Source organism: Athalia rosae, chromosome 1, assembly GCF_917208135.1.
Source record: "Athalia rosae chromosome 1, iyAthRosa1.1, whole genome shotgun sequence".
Lineage (NCBI taxonomy): Eukaryota > Metazoa > Arthropoda > Insecta > Hymenoptera > Athaliidae > Athalia > Athalia rosae.
In genome coordinates this window covers 12,914,464-12,941,035 of record NC_064026.1, presented here as the reverse complement: position 1 = coordinate 12,941,035, position 26,572 = coordinate 12,914,464, and the positions used below count along the sequence as shown (strand labels likewise).

Here is a 26,572-nt window from a genome sequence, read left to right as displayed (position 1 = left end):
AGGGGAAAAAAGCTCGTCAGCTAATTTTGGCATAACTTGGCTCAGCTCCTACGATTCCAGTAATAATTAAAGAAATCCGTCCAATTCTCGAAAGCATCTGCACAACCCTCTTTCAGAACAACTCGAGGTAGTTATATATTTTATATTCAACCCCTCATTATTGTATTTTTAGCCGGTGCAGTCTCCACCTCCGGAAATTTCGTTTTTTATACGTAAATAATCAATACGTTAGTCGATTTCACAATGGAATTTTCCTGTTCTTTGGACACCGCGCTCTCTTATCCAACCAAATTCCGACCCTCCGTTCTCATTGAAGCCATATTTCTTTATGCGTATATGTTCGTTGGTAAATTTAGAATTCTTCTAGCAGTTTTTGGTAAAACGTCGTTGTAACGGTAAAGATGAGATTCGTACCACCCACAACCAAATAAATTGAATGTCAGCGCGTCATCCACCCTTTGCATGACTTACCAAAACTTTTTCTCCCAGTTCACTCAACTACCATAAATATTTTTTCACCGTTCGCATTCCAACTTGTAGAAATTTAGAGTGGCTTCGCTATTATTCACTTTCCCTCTATTTTTTTTTTTTCCACATCTTCTGACCCTTACAAACGAATAACTGATGCCAGTTCAGAGCATCGGTCACATGAAACTCCTTTCACCCGTGAAAGGTGAATTTTAATGAAAAAAAGATGAAAAATCGTCGGAAATTTCTTACAGAACGCCCGTCGGTTGAAATCATTGAAATCTGTTTAATCGAACCAGACGTTCACGAAAAGCGCGTCAAATATTCACGGGATTTAAACTCCGCGTATTATTATTCAACTATGAGCTTTACGTGGAATTTTCCTGTCAGCACTTGGGATAAAGTCATCACCTCAAATACACGCGAGGCTTCAAGCCAAGAGAGGAAATATAACACGGCCAATGGGTAGAGATACTTCGTCATCCCGTTGAGTAATTGAAGGGATCCTTTGAAAGATGTGAAAGTCAACGAGAGAGGTAAAGGTTGGCATTGGAGCAAGTAGCATTTTGCCAAGGTCTTTCACCTACCACCCCATCTTGGTTCGTTGGTTTTTATTTTTTATCGTCTCCTTTTCTTTCGAACTCCAAAAACGCGCAACCGATTCCATGCACAATATGGAGACGCTATTCGCGCATCCATCCGATCATTTCCTAGAGTGGATCGTAAACAATATTTCATCCTTAAACTTAATCTACTTGGAAAGGAGTTTTCCATCGATGGTGCTCCGCGTGGTAAAATTGTCGGTGCACCGGTTGTTCACGACCGTGGTCGAGTCACGTGCGGCATGAGATTTGCGTATATCATATAAAAAGAAACACAAGGCCACCCTCGTCAAAGATAAAGCATTGGAGAAGGTAAAAGGTAACACCGAGGAGAGCAAAAGCTGCTATCCAATTCTTTGTTCCATGTACCGCCCCGAAGCTAAGCTGAGCAACGTGACTCTTCATTTATCCCTCTTGTACCAAAGCTCATCCAAAACATACTGTACGTACAGCTCCACTGTAGAGAACATCTCGTGATTCTAAAAAGACGCTCCCGCAAAGGAGAGACAATCTCAAACTCACCTACCCGCCTACCCTCCTGTATCCCTGCGGTGTATATCGTGAACCCTCGTAAGTGAGGCCGTACTAAAATACGTCGACACGGAATATTCGTAGTGCTGCACGCTACCGACTATAGTATGCATTTTGCATACCCTCGATGAATTCAACTACATCCGGCGATATTTGCGAACATCATACCATAGATGATCATACTTATATGTACATGTGTATCACTTAACACGCAACGCAAATTGAATTATTGGTACACTGTCATTAGCGGATGGATGGTTATCTGATATTTTCCATCGTCTGTTAGCGAGTAATTTTACACGCGGCATCGGAAACCGCTGGGAAATGAATGGATGAATTTATTTGATCATTTAGCACAACTGAATTACAGATCGTTCGTAATTCAGACGATTTTTGAGGAATCATTCCGATTGCCGCGGACTAAAACTCTTCGGAGCCAATGTGATAACTTGGTTTTCCTTCAAACGGCCTACAGACAGAGTTCAGTTCTGAATCGTAGAGAAAATCGTTCGAACTTGATTAGACGTAACTTTTCGGCATACGGGAGAAATGTTGGGTAAAATGCAGGGATCGTATGAGGCTTTGAACTTCTTTCATCCCGTAAGACGGTAAGGAGATATTCGATGCTGTAGCGTTGCTTTAAACTAGATTCTGTTTTGTAATTATTAGAACGTAGCTTTGGTTTCCACGGTGACGCAATTCTAACATCGTCTTTGTTTCACCTGCCGGAATATATACCGCGGTAACGTAGAACGTATCCTTCAGTCGTACTCTGGCACTTCCAAACCACCTGGAGGCTCTTCGGGAACTTGCTCCCGCGGGACGTTTACCCTGAGGACACTTCCTTTGTACCCCATACCTCACACAGGGTATATGAATATAGATATAAATTCACCTGCCTGTATTTATTTCACGTTTAATGTACAGGGCTGTGATACCGAAACAAAAGCATGTTAGAGGATGGCCTTGAGTTGAGAAAAACATGTATGCGAAAGGGAGAGGAACTTTGAAATTACTCACTTGTATTGTTGGGAGCAATCGTCGTTTCAAATACTATAAGTTATCATTATTCGTCCATTGTTCTGATTTTAAACGAATGCCACTTGGTGTGAATGAAAAAATTTATATGGTTACAGTACAGATTATGAAATTCCGGAGAAAATTTGGTATAGGGAAAGGCGGGGCTAAACGGGGTACTCGAGGAAACCATTAGAGGAAAAATAGTTAATTCGGAATGATGTTCGATAATTTTTTAGAAAAATGTTCAAACATTTTTGGGGTACTCCATTTTGCCCCCGCTACCCCATTTCGGTCCCGCTACACCGTTTCCCCTATGTGATCGATATTAGTACGATATTAACAGCTGCCGTCTACTTTGGTCAGGAATTTATCTGTCTCGAATTTTACTACAGATTTCGAGTACCGGGCGGATTTGTACGGAGGGGTGAAATATAATTGACAATTTGGGTTAAAGAGAAGCCGATGGATGTGTATAATTTTTTAATACTGTACATTTTCGAATAAAATCACGTGCGTTGCCTTCGGCGGCATATTGCTTTAATACGAAACACGAGGCATAAAATTTGAGAGAAATAACGAAACACAGCTCGTTATAAAGATATATCTCAATTTCGTCGATTTGAATTATTTCACCCACTCAGAATCAGGAAGGTTTCCAATCTTGAAAAAAATATGAATGAATCATGAGTAACAAAGACACGATGAACAAATGAGCCAAAATGATGAATCATATTTTCTTGATTCTTAATCTTTGCCAATATCGCTTAATTGCGTGGCTCAAATTGAACCAATGCTTCTATGTGAAAGGCCAGATATTCTCCACAGGTTTAACTAGAGCAAAATATAATTGAAATTGAAGAACCGAAGAATGCGGACTCTCATATAATTTCTTGTAGAGTTTCGACGAGTTTCCATGTAACTCAAATAGCGTTGGTATAACTTGATTTGTATTTTTCCCATCAACGAACTTAACGTCGATGGCATCGGACAGACTTATATCGCAGAGAGATCAGATGTTTTTGCCAAAGTTCTCCTCCGTTTGGTTGATTCATTTTATTTCATCGAAGTTAGGTCCATGGGTAATTTCGCCAAACGGCGAAGGTTAGTAGAGTTCTCATCGAAAGCCCATTTGATTTGATCATCGGTACGATGTGTAGAAAAACAGAAGAGTAAAAGTGAAATTTGTCGCCATACGAAATCTTGCGTACAAAATTGGAAAATCGATCAAGCGTTATAACTGGATAAACTTGTAGGGACCAAAGCATTTCGGGTATCATGGGCTTTGTTAATTTTTGCTGACTTTTCAAAAGCGGATATATCAAAGCCTCTTCTTTCCATCGGAATGACGCAGTGAGTCTTATAAAAATCATAAAGGAACGTCAAGTTTTCACTTAATTTCTTGTCGAGTTCGCAAACTTCGAAAACCGTGTAGTGCGTGATTTTCCTTTCTTTCAACGAAAATTGGATCGCAGGACTAAAGCTCGAAGCGATCCATTATTCCCCGGTGAAACTTTTCTTCTTTTTTTTTTTTTCGTTTCATCCCGACGTATGATAAAGGAAATACGAAAAAGAGGAACAAAAAAAAAAGTTATGTACGCTTACGTCTCAATACACAGAGGGGTCAGTTGAAAAACACTCAGACTCGATTAACCTCATGGGCTGCGTAGGCTTTCTGAAGGCACCTGTTATTCTAGGGATAGGGGGGTGGGGGGTGGGGGGAGGGGGGGAGAGAAGTGAATAATTCACTGTTTTTTCAAGCAAGTAAATATCAGTGTATATGAGTAATCGTAACAAGAAGCAATAGTTGTCCAAATGTTGCAGGAAAAAAATGTCCAGAAAATCAATTACGATCAGCGTCAGGAAACAAAAATAATTTCCATGCACATATTCAATCGTTTCTAATGTAGCTACAAACATTCATACGCCATGTCCGGGTTCAATCTTTTTCGCCGATCGATGGAATCACCTACTTCGATTCGTATTTGTGTACTGTAGTATGTGTGATGTAATCAGGTATGTGTGTGTATACTTGCGGGCCTATATATTGATCATTTGGGGTTGTTTGGACATTTACCGACTGGTGCCTGAGCGTAGGGATGGGGGTTGCGGTTGCGGTTGAGATCACGGTGGAAAGACAGAGAGATCTGCACTTCGCTGAAACTCCACCAGTACAGGCTGCAGTGGCTCGTGCTGATCAGGCAGACTGATCAACGGTAGGTAGTGAATTATTTCTGATCACGTACATTTATTATACATATATGTATCATAAACTTTATCCATTTACGATAACCATGAACACAAATCATCATTAACGATTCTCTGTAAACCATAACTATCCTCTATATTTATTTCGAACTGATGATATTGGCAGTTTACAGGTATGGGGCGGTTTTCCGTATCGAGCAAGCTTATTGATATTGTTGATGAAACAAAAATTGACTGGTAATTAATTTTTCTGGATTATTAAAAATAAAACAAAAAAAATGCTTACGACAATAATGTAAAAGCGAGATACCATTATACACGTAACCGTGTCCACAAGTACTAGCTTTTAAAATATATTCACGAAATTATTCAATAATCCTCTTACCCTGGTGTACCGCGTTCAATTTTTAACCACGTCCCGAGCATTCCTCGATGAAAGTTATTTAATTATAAAAGTAAAATATAAACCATAGCAACGGATAAAATTGCATGGGAAATCCGTTACGGTGGTTTCACTCAACTTTCTACTTGTATTTACCTAACACCGCGATGGAATGATTCAACACCACTAATTGTAAAACAAATAAATTAGCCAAAACAAAATTTTTTATCGGAGGATGAAAAATTTCTCGCATCAAAACTAAAAAGAGAATTAGATAGAAAAAAAGTACATAAAGGTAAAAATGTTTTTCGTGTACCTATTTTTTCCAGGTCGGCCAGGGCCTTGCCATGCGATGTCGTTGCCGAGTCCCAGACTTCGACACTACAGGTCGAAAATATAAGATCAAAATCTATTTTCTAAAAATTTCTATTACTCTCGTATTTCTCCATACTGAAATATCTTTGCTCTGCATCTCTGCTTTGGAATGAAGTTCACAAATTCGACTAATTTTTTCAAAAGTATTTAAACTGTAAAAAGTATAGTATATATTCACTGCCAGACTGTATTGTGACGTTTATTCTACAATAAAATTTCCGTTGATTTTCTTTACATGATTCTTCTTTATTTCTGTCATCGGTTGATCGTCACCATTAGACTGATTTAGCGCAATATAGTATGTACGAATAGTTATGAATTTATTATTTGTAATCGTAGCTGTAGATGCAAGATTGCGCTTTTTTTCTTAAATTTTATCATCATTTCGAGCGGAAAAAGCAAGTTAGAGCACTATATAACATTGTACCACATCGCTCTTCTCAAAGAGTGCAACCATAGTTCAACCGGCGTAAAAGTGTACATATTCCTCATGTCGTACACTCACGATTAGAGAAAGAAAAAAATATTCAATCACTTGAAACCTAATTTCAACGCATTTTACACATGTATACGTGTGTGCGATGCGTAGTAATGTACGAGAAAAGCACAGTTTGAGACGAATGCGCTTTCATCATTCAATGAAACTCTATTACCGGCCCAACTGAAAAAATTTAGCCTCTCTGAAAGAACAAGTAAAAACCGCTCTCTCGGCATGGCCTATTCAATTTCATATTTCACTTCAAGATACACCCATTTCTATTCCTTCCACCGCATATTAAAAATACTTATGACGCATAATCTAAGCGAGTCACCGCTGCTTGTTACATTTTTGGAAAAAATTTTCGTAATATTTAATTTTCAGGACCATGACAGCGATCTGCTTCGTGTGCAACCTGCCCATCCTGAGCCACCAGGTGGGACTAATTTGGCAGGGCGGAAATGGATGGGACGATCTCGTGCGAGAGCAAGTCGAGGAGTCGACGCTCAAGCAGCGGCTGGGTAACCATTTCAAGCATAAATTACCACAGTTTCGCTCGATCCAATGAGTCGTTCATACGTCATTTTCTGTCGAAAGATACAATCGTGATAGAAAATGATTGCCTTTTTACTTTGTAACTCGTGAGGTTCGTAAGAGACGTTTTTATATTCCCGATGTAGGAGTCTTTTAACGCGAGACAGCACCTCAATGCCTTGGTTTGATTGAAATTTTGGTCTTCTTTATGGGTCGGCTGGTACATTATGGATCGTTCGGTTAACAATCGGGCGTGAAATGTATCGAAGCGTAGTTCATATTTTCGCATCGTACACCGCGGGTACGGTGCAGAGCCATTTTAATTAGAGTAACACCTCGGCTGCTGAAAGAATAACAAACTACCCAATTATAAAGTTGGAGCCTTGTGGCAAAGATCTTGGCTCGATGGTGTACGGTATATGGGCAAAGTAAATTAAACGAAAGTGATATTAGATCGTAAACGCAATTACCGTACTCTATTTCTCCTTCTTAACAATCTTATTTCGTAGATATAAAAATATGTCGGATAATTTCAGGCGCTGGAAGGAGGGATTCTGCCGCACAGATTACCTCAATTTCACCACCGAACGAAATTCAGGATTCGTCTCCTCCGAATCAACGACGTCGACGCTCGAGCTTGGCTCAACTAACGGACATCTTGAGGGAATGGGGTGGGACATCAAACAAAAGTGGCAAGGGAAGCAAATTGTACAGGCGAGAAACTCTGGCGGATATCGCGAAGTCATTGCCCTGGTCGAGACAACAGACGACAGACGCAAGCCACCTTGCGAGTCTTCGAAAGAGGCGAGAGAGCTCCGCAGACAGCGGAATCAGAAGTCAGGTTTCATCGAAGTCGAGGAGGGACTCCGCCATCAGTGAGTTCAAAAATGACATTGCCAGATTATGGAGCAAAAAAGATGCCCAGCAACAGCCATCGGCCCCGCCAACAGTTATTTCCCCGACCACGCGAAGAGGTGATTATAATATTTTATTACTCCCACGTAAGGCTTGCGAATCTGAAGGAAGTTCGAAGAAATTGATCCTGGATGAGTTGTATCAATATTTTCGAAACTACTCAAAAATTTTGCAAACCCACGCAGCTTCACCCTCCTTATTCCTCAAAGTATACATATATATGTATATCAGTATAGCTTTTCTGTCCATCTATCTTGTATTCTGCAGAAATAAGACTTGTCGGGAAATAAAATTTTTGTACATGGGCGCCAATATTTTCTACGAAGCCAGACTAACCACAGGCGTGTTCTCAAATGTTTTCATAGGGTCGGGAGAGTCCGTAAAAAATTCAAGACGCGGATCCGGGGAGAGCGCGAAATCGAGAAGGGATTCCGTCGCTGGTGGACAATCGGTAAGCCCTGGCGAACGGAAACACAATTGTCGGCATCACAGACGCAGGCAATCCCAACAATCTCAAGAGGGTGGAGGCGTCACGCCAACTAAATACTACCGGAGTGACCAGAGGCCGAGTGCGTCGAGCACTGATAGCGCGGCTAGTTGCGCAGTCAGGTAACTTTTTTATTAATAACATTCTTGTCGGAAAATTCTCACCTATCTACATTGTCTTCGAGATCTATTGAATAATGTCCGTTGAATCGCTGATTCAGGGAACATTTAGAAGCGCAAAGACTTCAGGCTGAAAAAAACGAGAAGTCCTGTTCTGCAACTTTGGAAGTGAAGTCGGACCCGAAGACGCCAACCACTACGTTACACGTTGAGATGAAGTCAACTGGAACTGACAGCGGGAAACTATTGAATTTAGACCCGACAATGAATCCTCCAACGATCGTTATGTCATCCGTAACGCCCCCCATAGTATCCCCGATGACCGGAAGCAGCCTCCCGTTGCCAGGAATGTCAGCCTCAGGTAGCTCGAGTCCTGTAGGAACGCCAAATCTAAACAACGTACCGACTCACCCTCTACTGACCACCAGAAGAGACTCTACGACGCAGGTAAATGGGAAATTCCAGGAAAACAAATTTAATCTGAGATCTAATTGTACGACTTTTCATTATCGATGTTGAATATTCCAGTGCTATTACAAAGGTAAAGAATCGTCGCCGAGTAAATTGGCGAGGCTCACGCGACAGGCAGCCGCTATCGACGAATCGCTTCCACCCCCTGGTCGACGTGGAAGTCAACCGACACTTTCTCCAGATCCCGACGATGGAGGTAGGGACGGATCAATCGACTGAATATTAACTCCAAATTTTTATCCAGAACGCATTGTAACCTGGAAGCTTTTGTTTGTTTGTTTCAAGGACGCAAAGCTCGGCGAGATTCGCTGAGTCCTGACTCTGCTTCTTACCCCAGAAGACGTGACTCAAAGAGCCATTTGAGTCCGGACAGAAACGCAACCGATAAAAGAGACATCAGTCCAATTCGGCAAAGGAAAGCGAGGCTCAGACGACAGTCGACGTCAATCGCTTGCGGTCGACCAACCAGGTAATTTTTCGTCAGCGTTAACTGGCCAAAATAAACCGTTTCCTAGAACCTGTAGCGGTACCGGATATTATTCACCTGTTGATCTTGCGTCGTTCTCAGGTCATCCGACAGCTCATCCTGTTCTTCCCGGGATCCCAGCCCTTGTGCCCGAGGTCCGACAACGATTCAGCACGCGCCTGTTATCAGAAGACAGTCAACAACGGAGGAAATTTTAATCGCGAGGGGTTTCCGGCGGCAGAGTACAACTGAGGAAATGATACGTTGCAGAAATTTCAGAAGACAAAGTTCGCAGAGTGACGACACCGTGGGTTCATGTTTTCAAAAAAAGACGAACACGTTAAAGTTTGAAAATATTCAACGATGTTTTCTATGAGTTACAGGTTCAAAGATACAGAGGCCGGAGGGACAGTTCCGCACAAATTACAGACGGGACATTTGCCACGATGACCGTTGAAACGACGAGTACATTTTTCGACAGCAGTACGCAGACTGGTGAGTTTATCAAGTAAATACCGAAGTTCAAAAATCTGCAGCTGTTTCGAGGAAGAAAAATGAACGTTCAATTTTTTTATAATACAAATCGCAACTTTATGCATAGTTCGCCGTTCCCGTTTTGTAAATCCCTGAATTTATCGTTCATTCGATTTACTGCACGTAACCCGAAGATTTTGATATTCATAATTTGAATTTCAACGCTAAGATCCCATGATCCTCTTCACTCATTGAGATCCAATAAGACGTAGTCTTTTCGTGCAGGCGCAACGGAGGGTAGTTTTGATAACGGTTTACATCACGCAAGCGCTACCCTCTTTATAGTTCCCTTAGATTATAACAGGGTGCATTCCAGTCGATAGCTGACAACAGAATCAGCCGTGAGTAGATAAGTCTGTCGACAAATAGAAATGAAAAAAACTAACAATATCGTGTACAACGCTGATAAAAATACTGAGAGAATTTATCCCAATTCAAGTGTCATCTTATCGTAAGTTATTAAACCAAGTGTCATTAAATCGACTAATAATTAATTGATCTAAATCCTACGAGGAATTGATTACTATACGGTGTCAATTCAACGAAAAGTTGAATCGTGAATCTCGAGAGATATGTTTAAGAAAAAAACAATGTTTGGAAAATAGCAAATAAAAAATCATCACACTGTTACATAAAGAGAGTGGCAGTGAATGAATGACTTTAGAAAAAATTACAGTGTCAAAGTGTGATCTAATATCATTTCAAAGCTGTGTCTGATGTGTGGGAAAATTAATACCGAATCCTTCAAAACATAGAATTTTGTTTTTAATCACGAAAAAAAAACTAAAAAGACCACAGAAGAAAACAACGGAATAAAAAACAGGGTGCGCTACGGGAAAATTACATCGGAGCACTGCATTGTCGTTTATTTGGTAATTGTTTCAGAAGGGGTGAAAACTAAAGAGGATCGTTAATTAATTAAAAGTGACCGTTGTCACGACATTCGTAGATGGTTATAATGATTTAATAAGATTCACACCTAGAACAAGCGCTTCGATTTTTCATCAGCCATGCGATGGGTGTTGCCCTTCCGAATATTTTATAACTCGAAAGCTGTTGTTTTTTTGTTTTCGTCAGTAAAACGTGGATATCAGTCAGCGTTTTGATCAGAGGATCGTCGATAGCCGCGTTGATTGTTTTCTTGCGGTCTCATTCTCCCCTTTCCCGCTCAGTACCATCCTCGCGCAGCTCACCTAAACCGGTGAGAGAAACGAGATGAAAATTCTTATATCTGTCCATAGACAACCACTTGTGGATGCGGAAAGACAAAATAAACTCGTCCCGAGCAGGGCGAAAGCTGAAGTTGCAGTAAGCGCGAACGTTTCGCAATAGTTTTAATCTCTGTTAAGTGTGAATTAATCCAGATACTCAACTTAATTATCCCAATTAATTCTGGTTAATGAAGTTTCGAAAAAGGTGTAGTGATTAAAAAAAAAAAAAAAACTATGGAATCGAAAATGAACCGCAAATGTAGGTAAAAGTGACGCGATTTGGTAAATGTTACGTAAATTCATCGTCAGTGTAAGGGTGGATATTATTTGTACATATAAACGAAAAAGAGGAGAAGATACGTTATTTGTACATACGTGTGTATGAATATTAAGGGCCGAATTATATTTCTCATATTTTCGACGGGAGAACCGGAAAATTTAATCAGCTGCCTAACACTGAAATATTATTCCGAATGAAATCCTACGCTTTGTTGGCAAATTCCTCCACCCCTCTTCCTGCGCCGCATGCAGGAATTTCCATTGTGATCCTGATGCCACACCCATATTCTTTATTGTTAGAATTCCGTAAATATTTTCAAAGTGTGTGTATTATCGTCCGACGATCTTTCACGATTATTTTCAATTTGAAGAACCTTCGCCACTTTATGACAACAACCATTACCACGAGGAGTGCCTGAGATGCAACAGTTGCGGCCTCAATCTCACAGGACCGAATCAGAAGCGCGCACGCAGGTGAGACTACCAATCGGAGAATACGCATTCTTTCGTATCCGATGTACACGGAATAACTATAATAAATAAACATAGGCAAACACTCGCATGCGAGCCTTTCTAATTAACCATTTAACCGACTCAAGTAGAATCTGCAGAGTTGCCGAGAATACGCAAAACACCCTTTATATACAATAACTTAAATCCGTATATGGCGATAGTAAAAATTTTCTGTTTCGTATTACGAGATCAGTTGGAATCTTATTTCATTATTACCTCTGGGTATATTTCATATATTTGCGCACATATACATATACATGAAATGGGGCTGCTTTACGGGAGCTTTCCGTACGACAATAATACGTGAATATTAAATGCGAACTACTCCCTACGTCTGACAGGGCTATATTATACTTGATCGTCGAGACACTTCATCACTCGAGTCCCTTCAACACGTGTGGTCTGTTGTTGATGGCTTACGAATTTCTTCGTATGGTTGTAGCACATTCGGTGTATGGAATTTCAAATCGGGCAGCATTCATTCATTTCACTCTTTTCTTCTTTCTCTTTTTGTCTCCGCGACGTGATCAATAAAATAATTTCAGGTTCAAGAACCACATTCTGTGTGACCTGCACTTTGCGGACGTCGCTCTGATGGAGTGTTCAGATTTCATGCAACAACTTCGTAGCTTCAAGCCTCAGAGTCTAGGCTGTGCCGTAGCTCGACGAAAATCATCGACTACCCTCATATTCCCGTTACCGCCGCAAGCTTGTTCTGGTCAGTAATATTTCTCATAATATGAATATCATGTGTATGCAAATAATTTTTCTATCACGCGATGCATTTCTTTGATGTATTCAAAGCCAGCAGTCTACACCGAGCGAAAAAAATATTTTAACTTGTGCTTCGACCGATTTATGAATGTAAAATAATTTCGATAGCTTTTAGTCACGTCAGCAGATGGGAAAAGGTCGACATCGATTATTCATCCCACCTCAGGTGATAATGAATCATAAAACCAGAGTTTAAACATGCAATGTATATATATATATATGATTTGGCCCAACCGCAAACAGTCGTAATCGTAAAACCCTCACCGCGTCGAGTCAGAACGACCAGATTTCAGTAGAAGTTCAGGTTACCGTGTCAGACATTCAAGTAGTTATACACCGCGTCGAGTCAGGCGCGCCAGTGGAAGTACACCGCGTCGAGTCGGACGCGCTAGTAGGAGTACACAGCGTCAAGTTAGACGCGCCAGTGGAAGTACACCGCGTCGAGTCAGACGCGCCAGTGGAAGTACACCGCGTCGAGTCAGACGCGCTAGTAGGAGTACACAGCGTCGAGTCAGACGCGCTAGTAGGAGTACACAGCGTCGAGTCAGACGCGCCAGTGGAAGTATACCGTGTCGAGTCAGACGCGCTAGTAGGAGTACACAGCGTCAAGTTAGACGCGCCAGTGGAAGTACACCGCGTCGAGTCAGACGCGCCAGTGGAAGTACCCCGCGTCGAGTCAGACGCGCTAGTAGGAGTACACAGCGTCGAGTCAGACGCGCTGGTTCAAATTTTCCGCCGGATGGTCTTTTGAAATTTCCACTGGCGTTCTTGTTAAACACATTTTTAATATTTATGAAGATTTGACATTAGTTTTTCGATATGTCTTTGTTTCTATATCTCGCATGATCAGTTTATTGCGTGTACTGAAAAAGTTCAGAGCGTTTTTTCAGGCATGACGGTTACGCCACGGGGTTCAACTCTTCGGGTACCCATTCATTGAGATATTCATATCTACGACAAAAACTGTAAATGACGAGTGTCAGCCGTCAAATGTACCCAAAGGGTTATTGTTACTAGCGGAATAAGTCAATGCGAGGAAGAATCGAAGGTGTCAGCTGCGAGCGGCTCACTCTAAGTTCGAATACCAAGCCCTGTCTGTTAAGCAGCTTGGTGTTCTACCTTACAGTGAATCGACTGTGGTATATTCGCATCGCTGGATCAAGGATTTATCGTCCCTCACTATGCTGAGGACTTTATTGTTTCAAAATGTCTTTGTAACAATGATAAAATATTTTGAAGACATAACTAGAACTTTTCATACATATTTAAAAGTCATATCGGGAAAATTTTTACCTTGTTTTTTGTTTTTTCTTTTCTTCATGGTAATTGATGGTGTATTTTCAGATGAATTTTGCGAAGAATTTCCTCACAATTTAATCCCTACTCCTGGATACTGGATCGAATGTTCTCGCCAGAAGATCGCGTCGGATACGATTTGGGACGAGAGCGAAAGCGACAGAGAAGCTACAGACCCAGAACAAACAGAGGAACAAGCAGAAACGACGTCGCGGCAACAAAGGCAGGATTTTTGCCTATTCGAAGAAAACGAAATAGAGTCGGACGATGCACCACGTAAAAAAACTGCTATCGAAGAACAGTGGGAAAAAAATCAAGGTTTCGAGTTGACGTCCGTTGAACAGGAAACGTACGAAAAGTACTTCTATGGTTCTGAACATTGGAACTATTTTACTAATGATGAAGACTTAGGTCCGGTGATTTTGAGCATCAAACAAGAGACAATTAATGGTCGAGATCAATTCAGGATTTTGGTCAGAGCTATAAGCTATACTGTTCACGGTTTGATACCCGCAAGTTGCGTATTCGCTGATCGATACAATCGCGAAGAAGTTGTACGTAGTTTGGGGAAAGAAGTGAACATCAATCCCCCGTTGACTTTGGGCCAGCTACCGGACACCCCTGAAGAACTTTTGAAGCTCGATCAGGTTTTTATCAAGTCCGAACTCAAAGTTGGGGTAATTTATGTTCAGGAGGAACAGTACAGCGAAGAGGAGATTCTTGACAACAACGACAACTCCTTTTCATTCGAGGAATTCCTCCAAATTCTTGGCGACAAAGTCAGACTCAAGGGTTTTGACAAATACAAAGGTGGTCTGGATACCGTCCATGACCTTACGGGACTGTATTCCGTTTACACCAACTGGAGGGGAATCGAAATCATGTTTCACGTATCGACACTGCTCCCTTACGAAAAGCACGATACTCAAAAGGTAAGACGTAATGTGATTTTCGTTAACTACGTAGAATTTATTATTCTCTAATATTACCTAACAGGGAAAGTCGTAGACTTAACATTTGTTGAATTTCGTTCACAGCTTCAGAGAAAGCGACACATTGGCAACGACATCGTTTGCGTGGTATTTCTAGAAGCAGATAACACCAGCTTCAGTCCAGCATGCATCAAATCGCATTTTCTTCACACTTTTATCTTGGTTCGAGTGAGTCCAAGAATAAAAAGAAAAATCACTCGATACGAGGTATCTGTTGTCACGAGGGACGAGGTCGGCGCCTACAAACCGTACCTGTGGGAACAGAGCATTTTTGAAAAAGGTAGACAAGTTGTTCATTTTTTACGAGTTATTCGTTTTATTCGGTGAAGAATTTTTCGATACATCACACGTACAATTTGAATGTGGTACTGATTGAATGTCTGGCATTTTGACAGGCCCCATGTTCCGTGAATGGATTTTGACTAAGATAGTGAATGGGGAGAGAGCGAGTTACTCTGCACCAAAATTTGCGAGAATGCAAGAAAGAACGAGGAGTCAAATGCTCGAGGACATAGTCGCCAATTTGGCAAATCACGCAGAAACCGGGCAAATCCCTAAGCCCTACAGGTAAATATATGCAAATTTTATTCCCATCGCTCTCGAAAGCCGCAGGCTTATTTCAGCCATAATTGACTCGATTTTATAGACGAAAATTACATTTACTTTTCTTCCCTTTTCAGACGTGGCTCTTGGAGACCTATAGGTCACATGAGACCTTCATCCCCACTTCTTGATTCCGTAAGGGATCAATTCGAAGATTACGATCAGCTAGCGAAGGATTTCACTCGGGTCTTTTTGAACAACGTAGCGAATGTCACTCTGAACGCCAGTCTTTTCGACGTATCATTTTTGGTTCCTGGCCAGCAAAAGCAAAAAGTTCGATTCATCGGTGTCCGAGCTATTCTCGGCGTGCGAAGCAGGTTCTCGATTTTGAAAAAATTATTGTTATTTTCTTTTTTTCAAAGTTAATCCACTGCGCGAACGTGTTCGTATGATGGTTCCGATTTTTTTGCAGGGTCTTCCAGGAGATGTTGTATGGAATCCAAACAGGCTTTGGGAGCCCTCAGGTTCCCGTCGCGGAGCTACTCGCTAGGCCTGTTCCTACGTTATTAAGTCCACAGAAACCAAAGAGTTCTAACTTCCTTCAAGTTCCGGATATAGAGAGCCCGAGGTATGGTCATTGCGAAAGTACAGTAACCGCGATTACCGGAGTGGGGTGGGGGGTGAAAAGTTGAAGGGGTAATTTCATAGATTTGGGTCTACATTGAGCAATTGATGGTAGTGTTCAAGGGCAGTAAATGCTTTCTGCGTTTAATCAATGAAAGGATATTATTAGAATATGGTGAGATTGATATTATGCTGTTTTATCGATGTCGAATGATTTATATTTCGGTGTATTTTTCAAGGCACATCCATGAATCCAATCCTCACAGCACCGCATGATTTTGCATACAATACATTCGATATTTAGGAATTTTCTTCGTATTTGTTTAGCATGATGTTGACTAATTTGATCTCAATAATATTATCGAGCGATAAAATTTAGTTCACACTACTTATTGTATAATTTTGGATGGGTTTTTGCAAAATTTACATTTTCTCAATTCTTTTTGTAATTTCGGTAATGTTACGCACTATAATTCAATATATCGCATAAAAATAATTACTATGCGAAACAAACTTTTGCCGTTTTAAATTGATCTGACGACCCGGAACATCATTTTCCCGGATCATCGTCAACGTCGCGTGTATCGTCTCCCGCCTCAGTCCTGATACACGAGACGTGATATGCAAACGAGATGAGACAAAAAAGAATAATGACAAAAAAATCGAAAGATTTTTTGGTAAATTTTTAATAAACTATCAAATATCCATCAATCGTGAAAGCTGAGGTCCTCCAATGTATCCCCGAAAGTCCCATTCCACTTTTACGTCCCTTCTGATCATCCTCCGTACCCTGAAGTGCCGCCTTGCGGTTTCTGTGAGATACTCGTTCTCATATGTTTAGGCCCAAAAGTGTTCCATCATCTCCAATGGTGAAGCGAGCTTTCTCAAGACTCGGCACTATAACTGCGGGCTGGGGTCGAAGCATTCGGAAGCACGGTAGCGGAAATAATACCCTGCAGACAGAAGACCGGAAGAGATGGTCAAGCTCCCAGGATTGTAGTAGTTAGTAATTTCTTTTACAGCGATCAGTCCTCTGTCGTAAGCCTGCTACACTTGTGGAATGAATGGTCGTCTCACGGAGAATCATAGACGAGTTTCGAGACCGAACTGGTTTATCAGGCTTACGGCAGCAGGGCTGACTTCAATTCGTCATATTATTCAAATTCCTCATTGCAGATAAAGAGGGCAAAGACAAGGATAGAGGAGCACAATCCCTGGCCGTTCCTAGACTGAGCGTTTGCGCAGACGCTCAGAAAGTCGACAGAGCTAAGCTTGCACAAACCGAAGTAAATTAGAAATTCACACTTGAGGATGAATTAACGAATTAGGTTCGTCTTTGATAAAAATGATTTATTCCTTTTTGCAGTTTGACATCATCGAATTCGACCCGGAAACGTTTAGAACGCTTCTGGACTACCTGCACACTGGATCGTGTCCGTTGACTTGCAGCAACATACCCGGTCTGATATGCGCGGCGGAACATTACGACCTCCCTGAACTTCTACAAGCGTGTTTCCATCATGCCAAACAGTTTTTGCGCATCGATATCGTCTGCGTAATGCTCTGTGCCCTTGAGAATTACTACTGGAGGTACACCTCTGCCTCGGAACTGGTCAATATGATTTTAGCTTTTGTTGAAACACGAGCTTACCAGCTTTTTCAAAATCCTGATTTTCTCACGCTCAGTGAGTCGATGGTCCAAATGATTATGTGTCGTGGTTTGGAGGTGGTTGAAATTAAAAAATTCGAAGCCATGTTGGGGTGGGCAAAGCATAGGATAAAGACGAAGTCCTCTAAGCTCGATGCCAAGTTGGAATTCAAATGCATCATGGAAAGACTGAGCAGAGATTTGAAGTTGTACAGGATAACGCCGCAAGAACTTATCAGGGTGTGTATTCGAACAATATTTTTATATTTTTGCACTCGATTAGACCAGGAAACGAGAAATAAATAACTGAATAATGATAATAATAATACTAACGATATCATAAATCGTCTTTTTTTCAGATCGTTCTTCCGTCAAAAGCTATAAAAAACGAAAGGATTTTAGAGACACTGATGTTCCAGGCGAACTCTGGTATCTACCGAAATGTTGATAGCTACTTAGAAGCTTACCAGAAGAGAGTTCAAAATCAGGAAAGTTTTGATTGCGGATTATAAGCGAAGCACTCATAATAAACCAATGATGTTAAGGAAACCCTTGCGTGAGTTATGCAATGGCCTATAAGAGCATCTCAACTTTCGAAAACGTAAGCTAAAGCCTAAAAACTTTTAGGGCAATGAAAATCTTGAATAACGTTTTATACGAATTCGCTGAACTAAATTCGCATGTATGTTCACTATGTCTTTTATCCCACAGAGGAAACAATCTCAGAGAAAAAAAGAGAGAGAAATCAGAGAGAGTTTCTTTGAATCAGTAAAATTTGTGAAATACTTTGCTCAGGGCATATTCGCAACATTTTCTTGACGTACATGTCTAACAATCTAAGTCGGATATGACTTTCAAGTGTCGGACCTTTCGGTGACTTCATGCCCCAATAACAATGAGTCTATAACTTTACGCAATACTAAGTCTGATTCATTCTTACTGCGCCTTTGTTATTCCTAGTAATGATTGTATAATCGACTCTATTAAGATACCAAAATTGATACCACCATATAAAAATTGCATCGTAACTAACATAATATGCAGAAAGAGGAAAATAGAGAAAACAGAATGAAAAAATTGAAAAAGAAACATATACCGTATTCTAGTTTATAAGATTTTGAAACCCGAAGCACAAGAAAATGCACAATTTTCATAGCTTAGGTAACAAAAAACAACATACATATTATATTACGCGAAGTAAAGCGGTGTAATAAAAGTTCGTTGACATCAGATCAGTTACGCACCGCGCGAAATGTTGCACATATAGTAAACTTGTATTAGTTAGGTGTGAAAATCAATATTATGTATGTAAATACATTAGAATCGCGATTTATTGAGACTCAGAAAAACTTTCATCCCGGATTTTTCGACTCAAATACGAGACGGTTGGTCGCATGTTACTGTTAGTCGAGCAGTTGGGGACTTTTCCTTTTTTTGGAAATTTTTCAAAATTTCAAATGGATTTTAGTCTTCGAAAGGGAAATTTTTCTGAGGTTCGAAAAAATGTCACCTTAATGAACGTACATAATCTACCGGTTTGCACCTGGCAACTCAAATACTCTGTAATTGAGCGCTGCACTGTCACACTTATTCATTTCTTTTTTTCACTCATTTGACTATCTTTTATTGGGAAAATTGTCCATGTCCCTCGAGAATTCTCTTAAGTCATTCGAGGCTTAATTATTACTGTATACATCCAATCTTCCAGATCATTTGGTATGTCACGTAAAAATTCACGATTCATCCGTTCTCCCCTGTATAACGATCGTTGACAGATTATTTTGGAAAGCAAAATTTAACAATCTGCGGCATGTGAATGCTGGACATGACAATCTGTATCATAAAACTACTGATAAATATAAAATAATAATAATACTAATAATAATACCAATAAAAATAACGATAATAATAATAACAACAGTAACAATAACAATAATAATGATAATAAAGTAATAATAATTATTATAACGATAATGTTAATAACAACAACAATAACGATAAAATTAACTATAATATCAATAATAACATTACCGATAATGTTAATAATAATAATTATTATTATCATTATGTATAATTGTCATAAATACTTATTATATAGGGGAACGCGGGACAATATGGGGTACCTAACAAAATCTATAAGAAAAAAATAGAAAACATTTTCAATCTAAAATGATGTTTGAGGTCCTTCTCGATCACTTAAAACAAATTTTGACGAAATTTTTGGGGTACACCATTCTGCCCCGCTACCCTATATTGCTCCACGTTCCCCTGTAATATATTATACTATAATATTAATGTATAATACTATAGTATATTATTATGTTAACATATATATATATATTATATTATAATATTATATAATATATCATATAATATATATTGCATAATGAATATTATAATTAGTATAATTAATTTAATTATAATAATTATAATATTAATTGCTGAAAGCGTTGATGTTCAATGTGGGGTAAAAACATTTGAGGTCTGTTCTGTTTTCTATCGTAGATTTTGTATCTTCAATACTCTAAGATAGAGATTCTAAAATCCGTGGGGACGGGCTGGAAAATAATTTCTATGCTAGAGAACGTAATGAAAAACGGTTCTAACACTAAGGGCACGAAAGTTGGGTCCCAATGTTCATATGCATATGCACTGGTCCGAAACTTGTAACGGTGGACAGAATAAAATTGCCACGAGAGCCGCCTGAGGCACGAATAATTCTCAGGTGTTTTTTAATAATAATAATAATAATACGTGAAACATTGATTTTTCTGATTTTTCGCGTTTTGGTTCTGCACGAACAATTCAAAACAGCTTTTTATTCGCCGGTCATATGTATTCACATACATAAATATCTAAAGCGTTACGTTTCAGAGAACGATCTAGATAATCTTTGCTTGAACGATCCATGTTTTAATCTTTCTAGAATTTTCTCCAAAATTTTAAGGGGATGGATAACATTGTCGTATACAGAAGAGGAAGCTTTATTAGGAATCTGTGAGAACATCTAAGTTCTTTTAATTTTGTTTCTATCGGTGTAATAAAATGCAATGATCCACCCCAGCAATATTAATACGTATTATATAGGCGGTTCGAATCAATTGATCAGTTTTTTTCTCTTATTCATTCGATGAAATACAACAGTCATCCAGCTGTGCGATCGTTCTCTGCGAATCGGGAATACTGATAAGTTCCATTTCAGGATTATAATCGAAACAACCGCTATATGAATATACAATAGTTGAAGATCGAAGATCTATTTTCAAAGTCGAGCATTTTTCGAGCCCCAATTCCCCACTGCATAATGTATATTCTGTTGTTAGAAATAACCAATAATATAATAAATAACAATATCAATATTAATAGTCAAGTAAGTAATAGTAATAATAATATTATGGTATAACATATTGTGAAAATTAATATTGTTGATTCTTCTCAAAGAATCGCCCAAACTGTTAATAAGTGTCTTATTGTTCAGGCAGAAGGCTGGATAAAAGAATTATATACTGATCATGTATAATTCCCGTTAGAATTTTCCACTTATATATACTCCACATGTATAATACCTTATATGTATATAACGTATTGTAAAACGCCTCAATCGAGTATTCGGACTGTGTAATTAGTTGGTATTCATTCATCATTCAAAAACTATTGTTCAGATAATTCTGGAATTTGTCCATGGATTTTCAATTTTCACCTAGAGTAAATATCATTTCATCTTACTATGTGACTAATTAGGTGGCAATTATTACATACGTATTCACAAATCCAGTTATTATTTTATCGCTTCTCTTCGACAACACAATTATAACACAACACGAGATGAAAATCTATTCATAAATAATATCTGGAAGTATCTGAGACTCGAATGTTGCTTGTTATGAAAACTTTTACAGGCTTAGACTTAAAGTACGAAGCAAACTATCAGATCCGGCTGAATATATTACGTTGGATCGAATGAAATATGTCCGTCCACTAGCGACGTTTCATCTGCATGATGTACTCATTGTCAGTGAATTACCTATACGTTATACCTCTCGTTATTAATTAGTGGATGGCTCATGTACAAACACGTACACCTGATCTTCATGATTGCCAATAATTCGTATCGTTCTTTTGCATCGATGATCGACTGTCAATACTTCTTTGTCGTTTTGATCATATTTTTTTTCTGATTTCGCGTACTCCGTATGTAACACGTAACATCTTTTTCTTAGATGTGACTATCCCTATGAAACTGAATTCTCTTCTGCTGTTGTACGGAATAAGTTTATACATAGTTATCTAATGAGAAAACAGAGAGGTAAAAATTTGAATGATAAAACAAAATATATACAATACCTATCATAAATTAAAAATTGCCAAACACCGCTGTGTCCAGCCATTGCCGTCTACTGTTCATCTGTACATGTATACTATAAAGAATATAATCCGATAAAGATATAACAGAATGTACACTCCGTATAATGAAAAGTTAAAGAAAAATATAAAGGACACATCTTGTACCAAGTGCGCGTGATCGTAGAGATCATCAAAAATTTTCTGATCCCTGTCACGATAACCAATCTCTGTACAGCTGCGAATTTTTTGTTTTTTAACATGTATATCGATCTCATTTTTGTATCTCATTCATATAAGAAACGTGAGAATTATCTAGCTGTAGAACATGTCAGCTCTCGTCGATTAAAATATATTCGACAATACTTACCATTACGCGCACGTGGAAACAAACAAAAACTAAAATAAATTATAATATGACACAAATTTATTGTATATGAAGCTACTGTGATGTTACTGTTGAATATAATATATATATATACGTATATGGTATATATATGTATATATATGATGTATTTATATTATGAATTATTTCTCTTGAACCCTTTTCGTAACAGAAAATTAATATTGGATAGGATAAGAAGAGAGGAAAATATTCTTATAAAATCTCATTTATTTACAATTTTACACTATCAAAGTGTATTATGCTGTACAAGTTGATTGACGACTAACAGAAATAGCAATTGCATTCATTTATGTTTTAAAAATTTATATATATATATGAAATATTGAATATTGTGTCTAATTTCACGAATATATGCGAATTCGATTGAATAATATTGCATATAGATACAGTGTTTCATGGCTAACGATGTCGTGTAGGACTTCGCTTCTGTTTCGAGAATCTGGTATGTTTGTAACTCTCCATACAACATTATATTCTCTTTCTGTCTACAAGCGGGTAGTCAGAATCAATCGATCCATATAAGTAATCTCCAGTTAGTATCCTCGAAATATTGAAAATCGGACCAAATTCATTTAGATAAAAATTACAAATTTTTCTAATTATCCGATTGAAAAGGAAGAAATATTGATTATCATTTGGATTTGTAAATAAAATTCACTAATGGCGTGATTTTGTTCAAAAACTTCAACGTCAATCTTTTTTATACACATGCCAACAATTGTTTGTTAGAAGCATCGTTGAATTGGCCAGAACTGTTTCGTCTAATTTAGCACACGACAACAGAACGCAATTCATATGACATAAAAAAAAATATATACATATTAATAATAAGTTTCATATAGTCTATGTAGGTGGTAGACTATAGTTATTAAATACTCTGCTACAGAATAATAAAATTTCTAGTAAACTAAGGGCAGTTATATTTACAATTAATATATCTAGTGAAAATGACTGTTTTATTCTCTAACGTCATTATGCTCAACCTAATTTTCGCCATTACTGAAAAGGTATATATGCATAAAAAGGATAATATCAAACTGTAGAGTAGCGCTGCTGGGCATCTTGAATCAAAACTCTCGAGGCAAGAGCGTTCCACATTCGCTATAGCACTTACAATTCGTAGTCTTAGCATTGACAAATAAGCGTAGGCAATGATAGTTTTGTACATCAAACAGCGCAGAAAACAGTTTACAAAAAGGCGATAGTAATTTTTATTCATTTCCGTCGCTCATCTCAGACAATTTCTCACCTGATTACATCGCATTCCAGCTAGCGCTGTAATAAATACAATAACAATGTTGCGAAAAACATCAAGTTCCCTTAACGCGAACAAAATGCACAGTTTTTGAGCACTTTTTTTTATTGGTTTGGATTACGCAACGATTTTTTTCTTTTCCAGCACTATATGATTTGTATACCAGAGCTACAACTTAGGTCACAAGCTCTTCGACGACGCACTACACACAGACAAACAGAGACACTGACATACGACAAATCCATACACCTGGCTACGATTTCGTATATTAATATAATAACTTTGCCATCGCGCCTTCAATTAAAGAAGATTTGAACATCCTAACAAGCGCACCGAAGCGACGTCAAATCGCTTTGACCATTGTTTTTATTATGTTATTACTACGATATATTCTTAAACACGGAAAAGTAATATAAAAAAAGAGTATTGGCGAAACTATTATATCTTGGAACACATGGAATGAATCAAACGAAAATGCGATCTGTATAGGTAGACATATCATCTAATGATATTGTAATGTAGGTATATTGCGAAATTCGTGAAATTAGACACAGCCGCGTTAAAATGAAATACCACTAACTAAGAGTTATGTACAATTTTGCACGCTTGTGAAACGTATGTAGTCTCTTTCAGGATTCCTGAAATCTATTCTAAATCACGCGAGTGTCTCGATATTGTGTAGTATGTACTTTGTTTACCATTTCGCTCGGACGCTCCAATCCTTCGGCGTCCAATGGAGACATTTCGGATCTATTCTTATCGTGCGTTTCTCCATCGCTGCAGCATGCTGTTGTATTATATCCCTGTGAAAATATATTCATTAAAATTATTGAAAAATTCAATTTCTAAAACAGTGTTGAAAACAGCGTTAAAGTTTTTCTCACCGATTGAGCGTAACGATGTATTGCCCTTTGTAATAATTAATAAGGTTCAGATTCTGTAGAGTTGATATAACATCTTCTTTCTTGATAGACGTTAGTTCACATATTTCGTTTATCGTGATCTGCGGCTTTTCGTTTTCTATTAATGGTTTAACGTTTAGTAATATGTCCAGTATCGTATGAGCCCAATAACTCCGATACGATAACAATCCCAAGTCGGATAATGGTTTTTCCGGTGATCCAGTCTTGCCCTCAAATTTTGATAGTTCGTAAGAAAATTCTATCAACAGTTTGCCATAACCCTTCCTCTGGTAAGGAGGCATCGTTAATATACAAGCAACGTTGTAGTCTTCAGTCGATTCTTTCTCTTTTGAAAAATATCCTACGATGTGAAATCCTCGGCTATCGAATTCCGTCATGACGTAAAACAAAAATGGATCTGTGTCGTAGTACAATGTTTTGTGGTCTAAGAATAATTTGGCTAATAAACAAAGGTTTTGAGCGTAGTTTTTGTTTTTCCTTCCATCAATTTCAAAAAACGATATAGATCCTTTCCTATATATCTCGTTCCCAGGCGGATGCCGTAAATTACATTTTGCTAAGTGTCGTTCAAGGCATTTCCGACTTTTTCGATACTTGAGACAAAATTCACAGATATAAATACATTGCAGGCTAACCATTTCTTGCGGATATGGGCTGAAGTACCATGGCTTTATCCTATGTCTTCCTAATTCGATTAGTTCTATATTTTTCATCCTAGTTACGACATCGTCGTGATGATGAGCTACCAGTGATCCAGTAGATCTTGGACCAGTTGCTGCAGGTACAGGTTGTGGCGGAGCCTCTTGTGAATCCTCGCTCTCCAAAAAAGTTCCTTTTCTTTTTCTAGCAATATTTTTTTGTAATGCTGCCTGTAATACAGCTGAACCATTCACTGGCTCTGGTATAACATTGTTAGGACTCGGTGGCCTACTAGGAGCTTGTTTCTTTGGCGTCGCTGCCCCTGTCCCTGGCGTAGTGCCGTCCCGTCTTGGAAATTGAACTTTTCGTGTATCCAGACAGTTTTCCATAACCCATTCATCCAATCGTTTGTTAACTGTAACATGGTACATGAATTTATTAAGCCAAATCAATATTTATAAATCAGTCCATCAACTTTCCGATGCTACAATGCCTATTACAACGTATCTCGGAGATTAGAACTTCAACAGAATCGCAATGAACACCTTGTAGGTTATGCTGAAATACATCTGTTTCAATGCATAGTTCTGAATCAGAATTTTCTTATTGTGCAGCAATTTTGACGATCGTTTTAATAAGAATGAATATTTAACACAACGTCTGCAAAAAGAGTTGTCTTATTATAAAGGATGAATACTTACAATCCACATAGTGAACATAGTAACATTTAACACCTCGCATCTCCTTAACGCTGATGATTTCAGCAAGTGCTGTAAAGATAAGGTACGGTTTTATAGAGTGAGTTTGAATATTAATAATTTGTTAGTACAGAATTATGAACTCACGCCAATCATCACCATCCTGCATTCTAACCGGCAAACGACAACCCTCCACAAGTGAGGACTGAAATTGAGGTTAAGTTAAGAAGAGTTGGAAATCATGTCCCACATTCGTTATTTCAGGTTGATGTTTTTCAACTCCGAAGTAGCTTAAGTCTGTTACTTACTACTGAATCACATATGGTCTCCCGCTCATCGTGTTCCTCGATCATTTTGATCAAAATTTTGACAAAACTTGTCACTAAACACAAGATTGTTTTCATACACTTTCGAGGACTGATTTCGACGCCATCTAGACAGGCTGAGGCCACGCTGAACTAACTTTGCCGCAAGTAGAAATTTAAACGCCCCTGCTATTATCTATCATTAATCTATCATTTTCCACATTCAACAGTTTATTCGATTTAGACTTATGTAATCATGGTAATATTGGAACATTGCCGACTCTGGTACGTGAGATACCAATTATCGCAGCGTTCGTCGAGAATAATCAGTAGACTTAAAAGTACAACAGTAGATTATCTTTAGACTGAAAAAATTGATGTTTCATTACAATTTGCTTTTAATACATGATTCACACCTTGTTTGAAATTGAAAATGTATTGGCGGCAGTGCGCTTGAAAAGTGCTTAAACTAAATTGGTTTGAACTTAAAAGTTTCAAAAATAGTTATGGCTGCATTTATCATAATTTTATAGCTGAA

General features: G+C 38.6%; 2 protein-coding genes across 4 annotated transcripts in view; one reads left to right on the top strand and one right to left on the bottom strand.

The window, feature by feature from the left end:
- The window catches only part of LOC105686988, a 49,192-nt gene extending 29,746 nt beyond the window's left edge, over positions 1–19,446 (top strand). For 2 of the 3 annotated variants that reach the window (XM_048652803.1, XM_048652769.1), the window contains 19 exons: positions 6,446–6,582; positions 7,132–7,569; positions 7,876–8,119; positions 8,218–8,563; positions 8,645–8,783; positions 8,873–9,056; positions 9,156–9,360; positions 9,437–9,548; positions 11,449–11,551; positions 12,136–12,308; positions 13,709–14,592; positions 14,698–14,932; positions 15,048–15,219; positions 15,333–15,572; positions 15,668–15,823; positions 16,661–16,821; positions 16,996–17,105; positions 17,186–17,707; positions 17,827–19,446. In XM_048652803.1, coding sequence (XP_048508760.1) covers positions 6,446–6,582; positions 7,132–7,569; positions 7,876–8,119; positions 8,218–8,563; positions 8,645–8,783; positions 8,873–9,056; positions 9,156–9,360; positions 9,437–9,548; positions 11,449–11,551; positions 12,136–12,308; positions 13,709–14,592; positions 14,698–14,932; positions 15,048–15,219; positions 15,333–15,572; positions 15,668–15,823; positions 16,661–16,821; positions 16,996–17,105; positions 17,186–17,707; positions 17,827–17,979 — 4,714 coding nt within the window. In that variant the 3' untranslated portion in view covers positions 17,980–19,446. Of the gene's footprint in view, positions 1–4,715; positions 4,835–4,992; positions 5,064–5,537; positions 5,596–6,445; positions 6,583–7,131; positions 7,570–7,875; positions 8,120–8,217; positions 8,564–8,644; positions 8,784–8,872; positions 9,057–9,155; positions 9,361–9,436; positions 9,549–11,448; positions 11,552–12,135; positions 12,309–13,708; positions 14,593–14,697; positions 14,933–15,047; positions 15,220–15,332; positions 15,573–15,667; positions 15,824–16,660; positions 16,822–16,995; positions 17,106–17,185; positions 17,708–17,826 lie in introns of all 3 variants that reach the window. The other variant, XM_048652724.1, reaches the window with a different exon arrangement.
- A 4,513-nt stretch (positions 19,447–23,959) lies between these two features.
- Positions 23,960–26,082, bottom strand: LOC105686987 (histone acetyltransferase Tip60). Its single transcript, XM_012402287.3, has 5 exons — positions 26,038–26,082; positions 25,877–25,934; positions 25,733–25,801; positions 24,354–25,446; positions 23,960–24,272 (listed from the first exon to the last, which is right to left on the bottom strand). The coding sequence occupies exons 1-5, from the start codon at positions 26,080–26,082 to the stop codon at positions 24,164–24,166; spliced, it is 1,374 nt and encodes a 457-aa protein (XP_012257710.1). The 3' UTR covers positions 23,960–24,163.
- Positions 26,083–26,572: the final 490 nt, after the last annotated feature.

What these genes read in the sequence shown, in the direction of transcription:
- LOC105686987 (XM_012402287.3), bottom strand. Translation starts at nt 26,082, where the DNA reads ATGATCGAGGAACACGATGAGCGGGAGACCATATGTGATTCAGTA. An exon ending in AGACCATATGTGATTCAGTA is followed by an intron (nt 25,935 to 26,037) that starts GTAAGTAACAGA and finishes CCTCAATTTCAG; the next exon opens with TCCTCACTTGTGGAGGGTTG. An exon ending in CTATGTTCACTATGTGGATT is followed by an intron (nt 25,447 to 25,732) that starts GTAAGTATTCAT and finishes ACCATGTTACAG; the next exon opens with TTAACAAACGATTGGATGAA.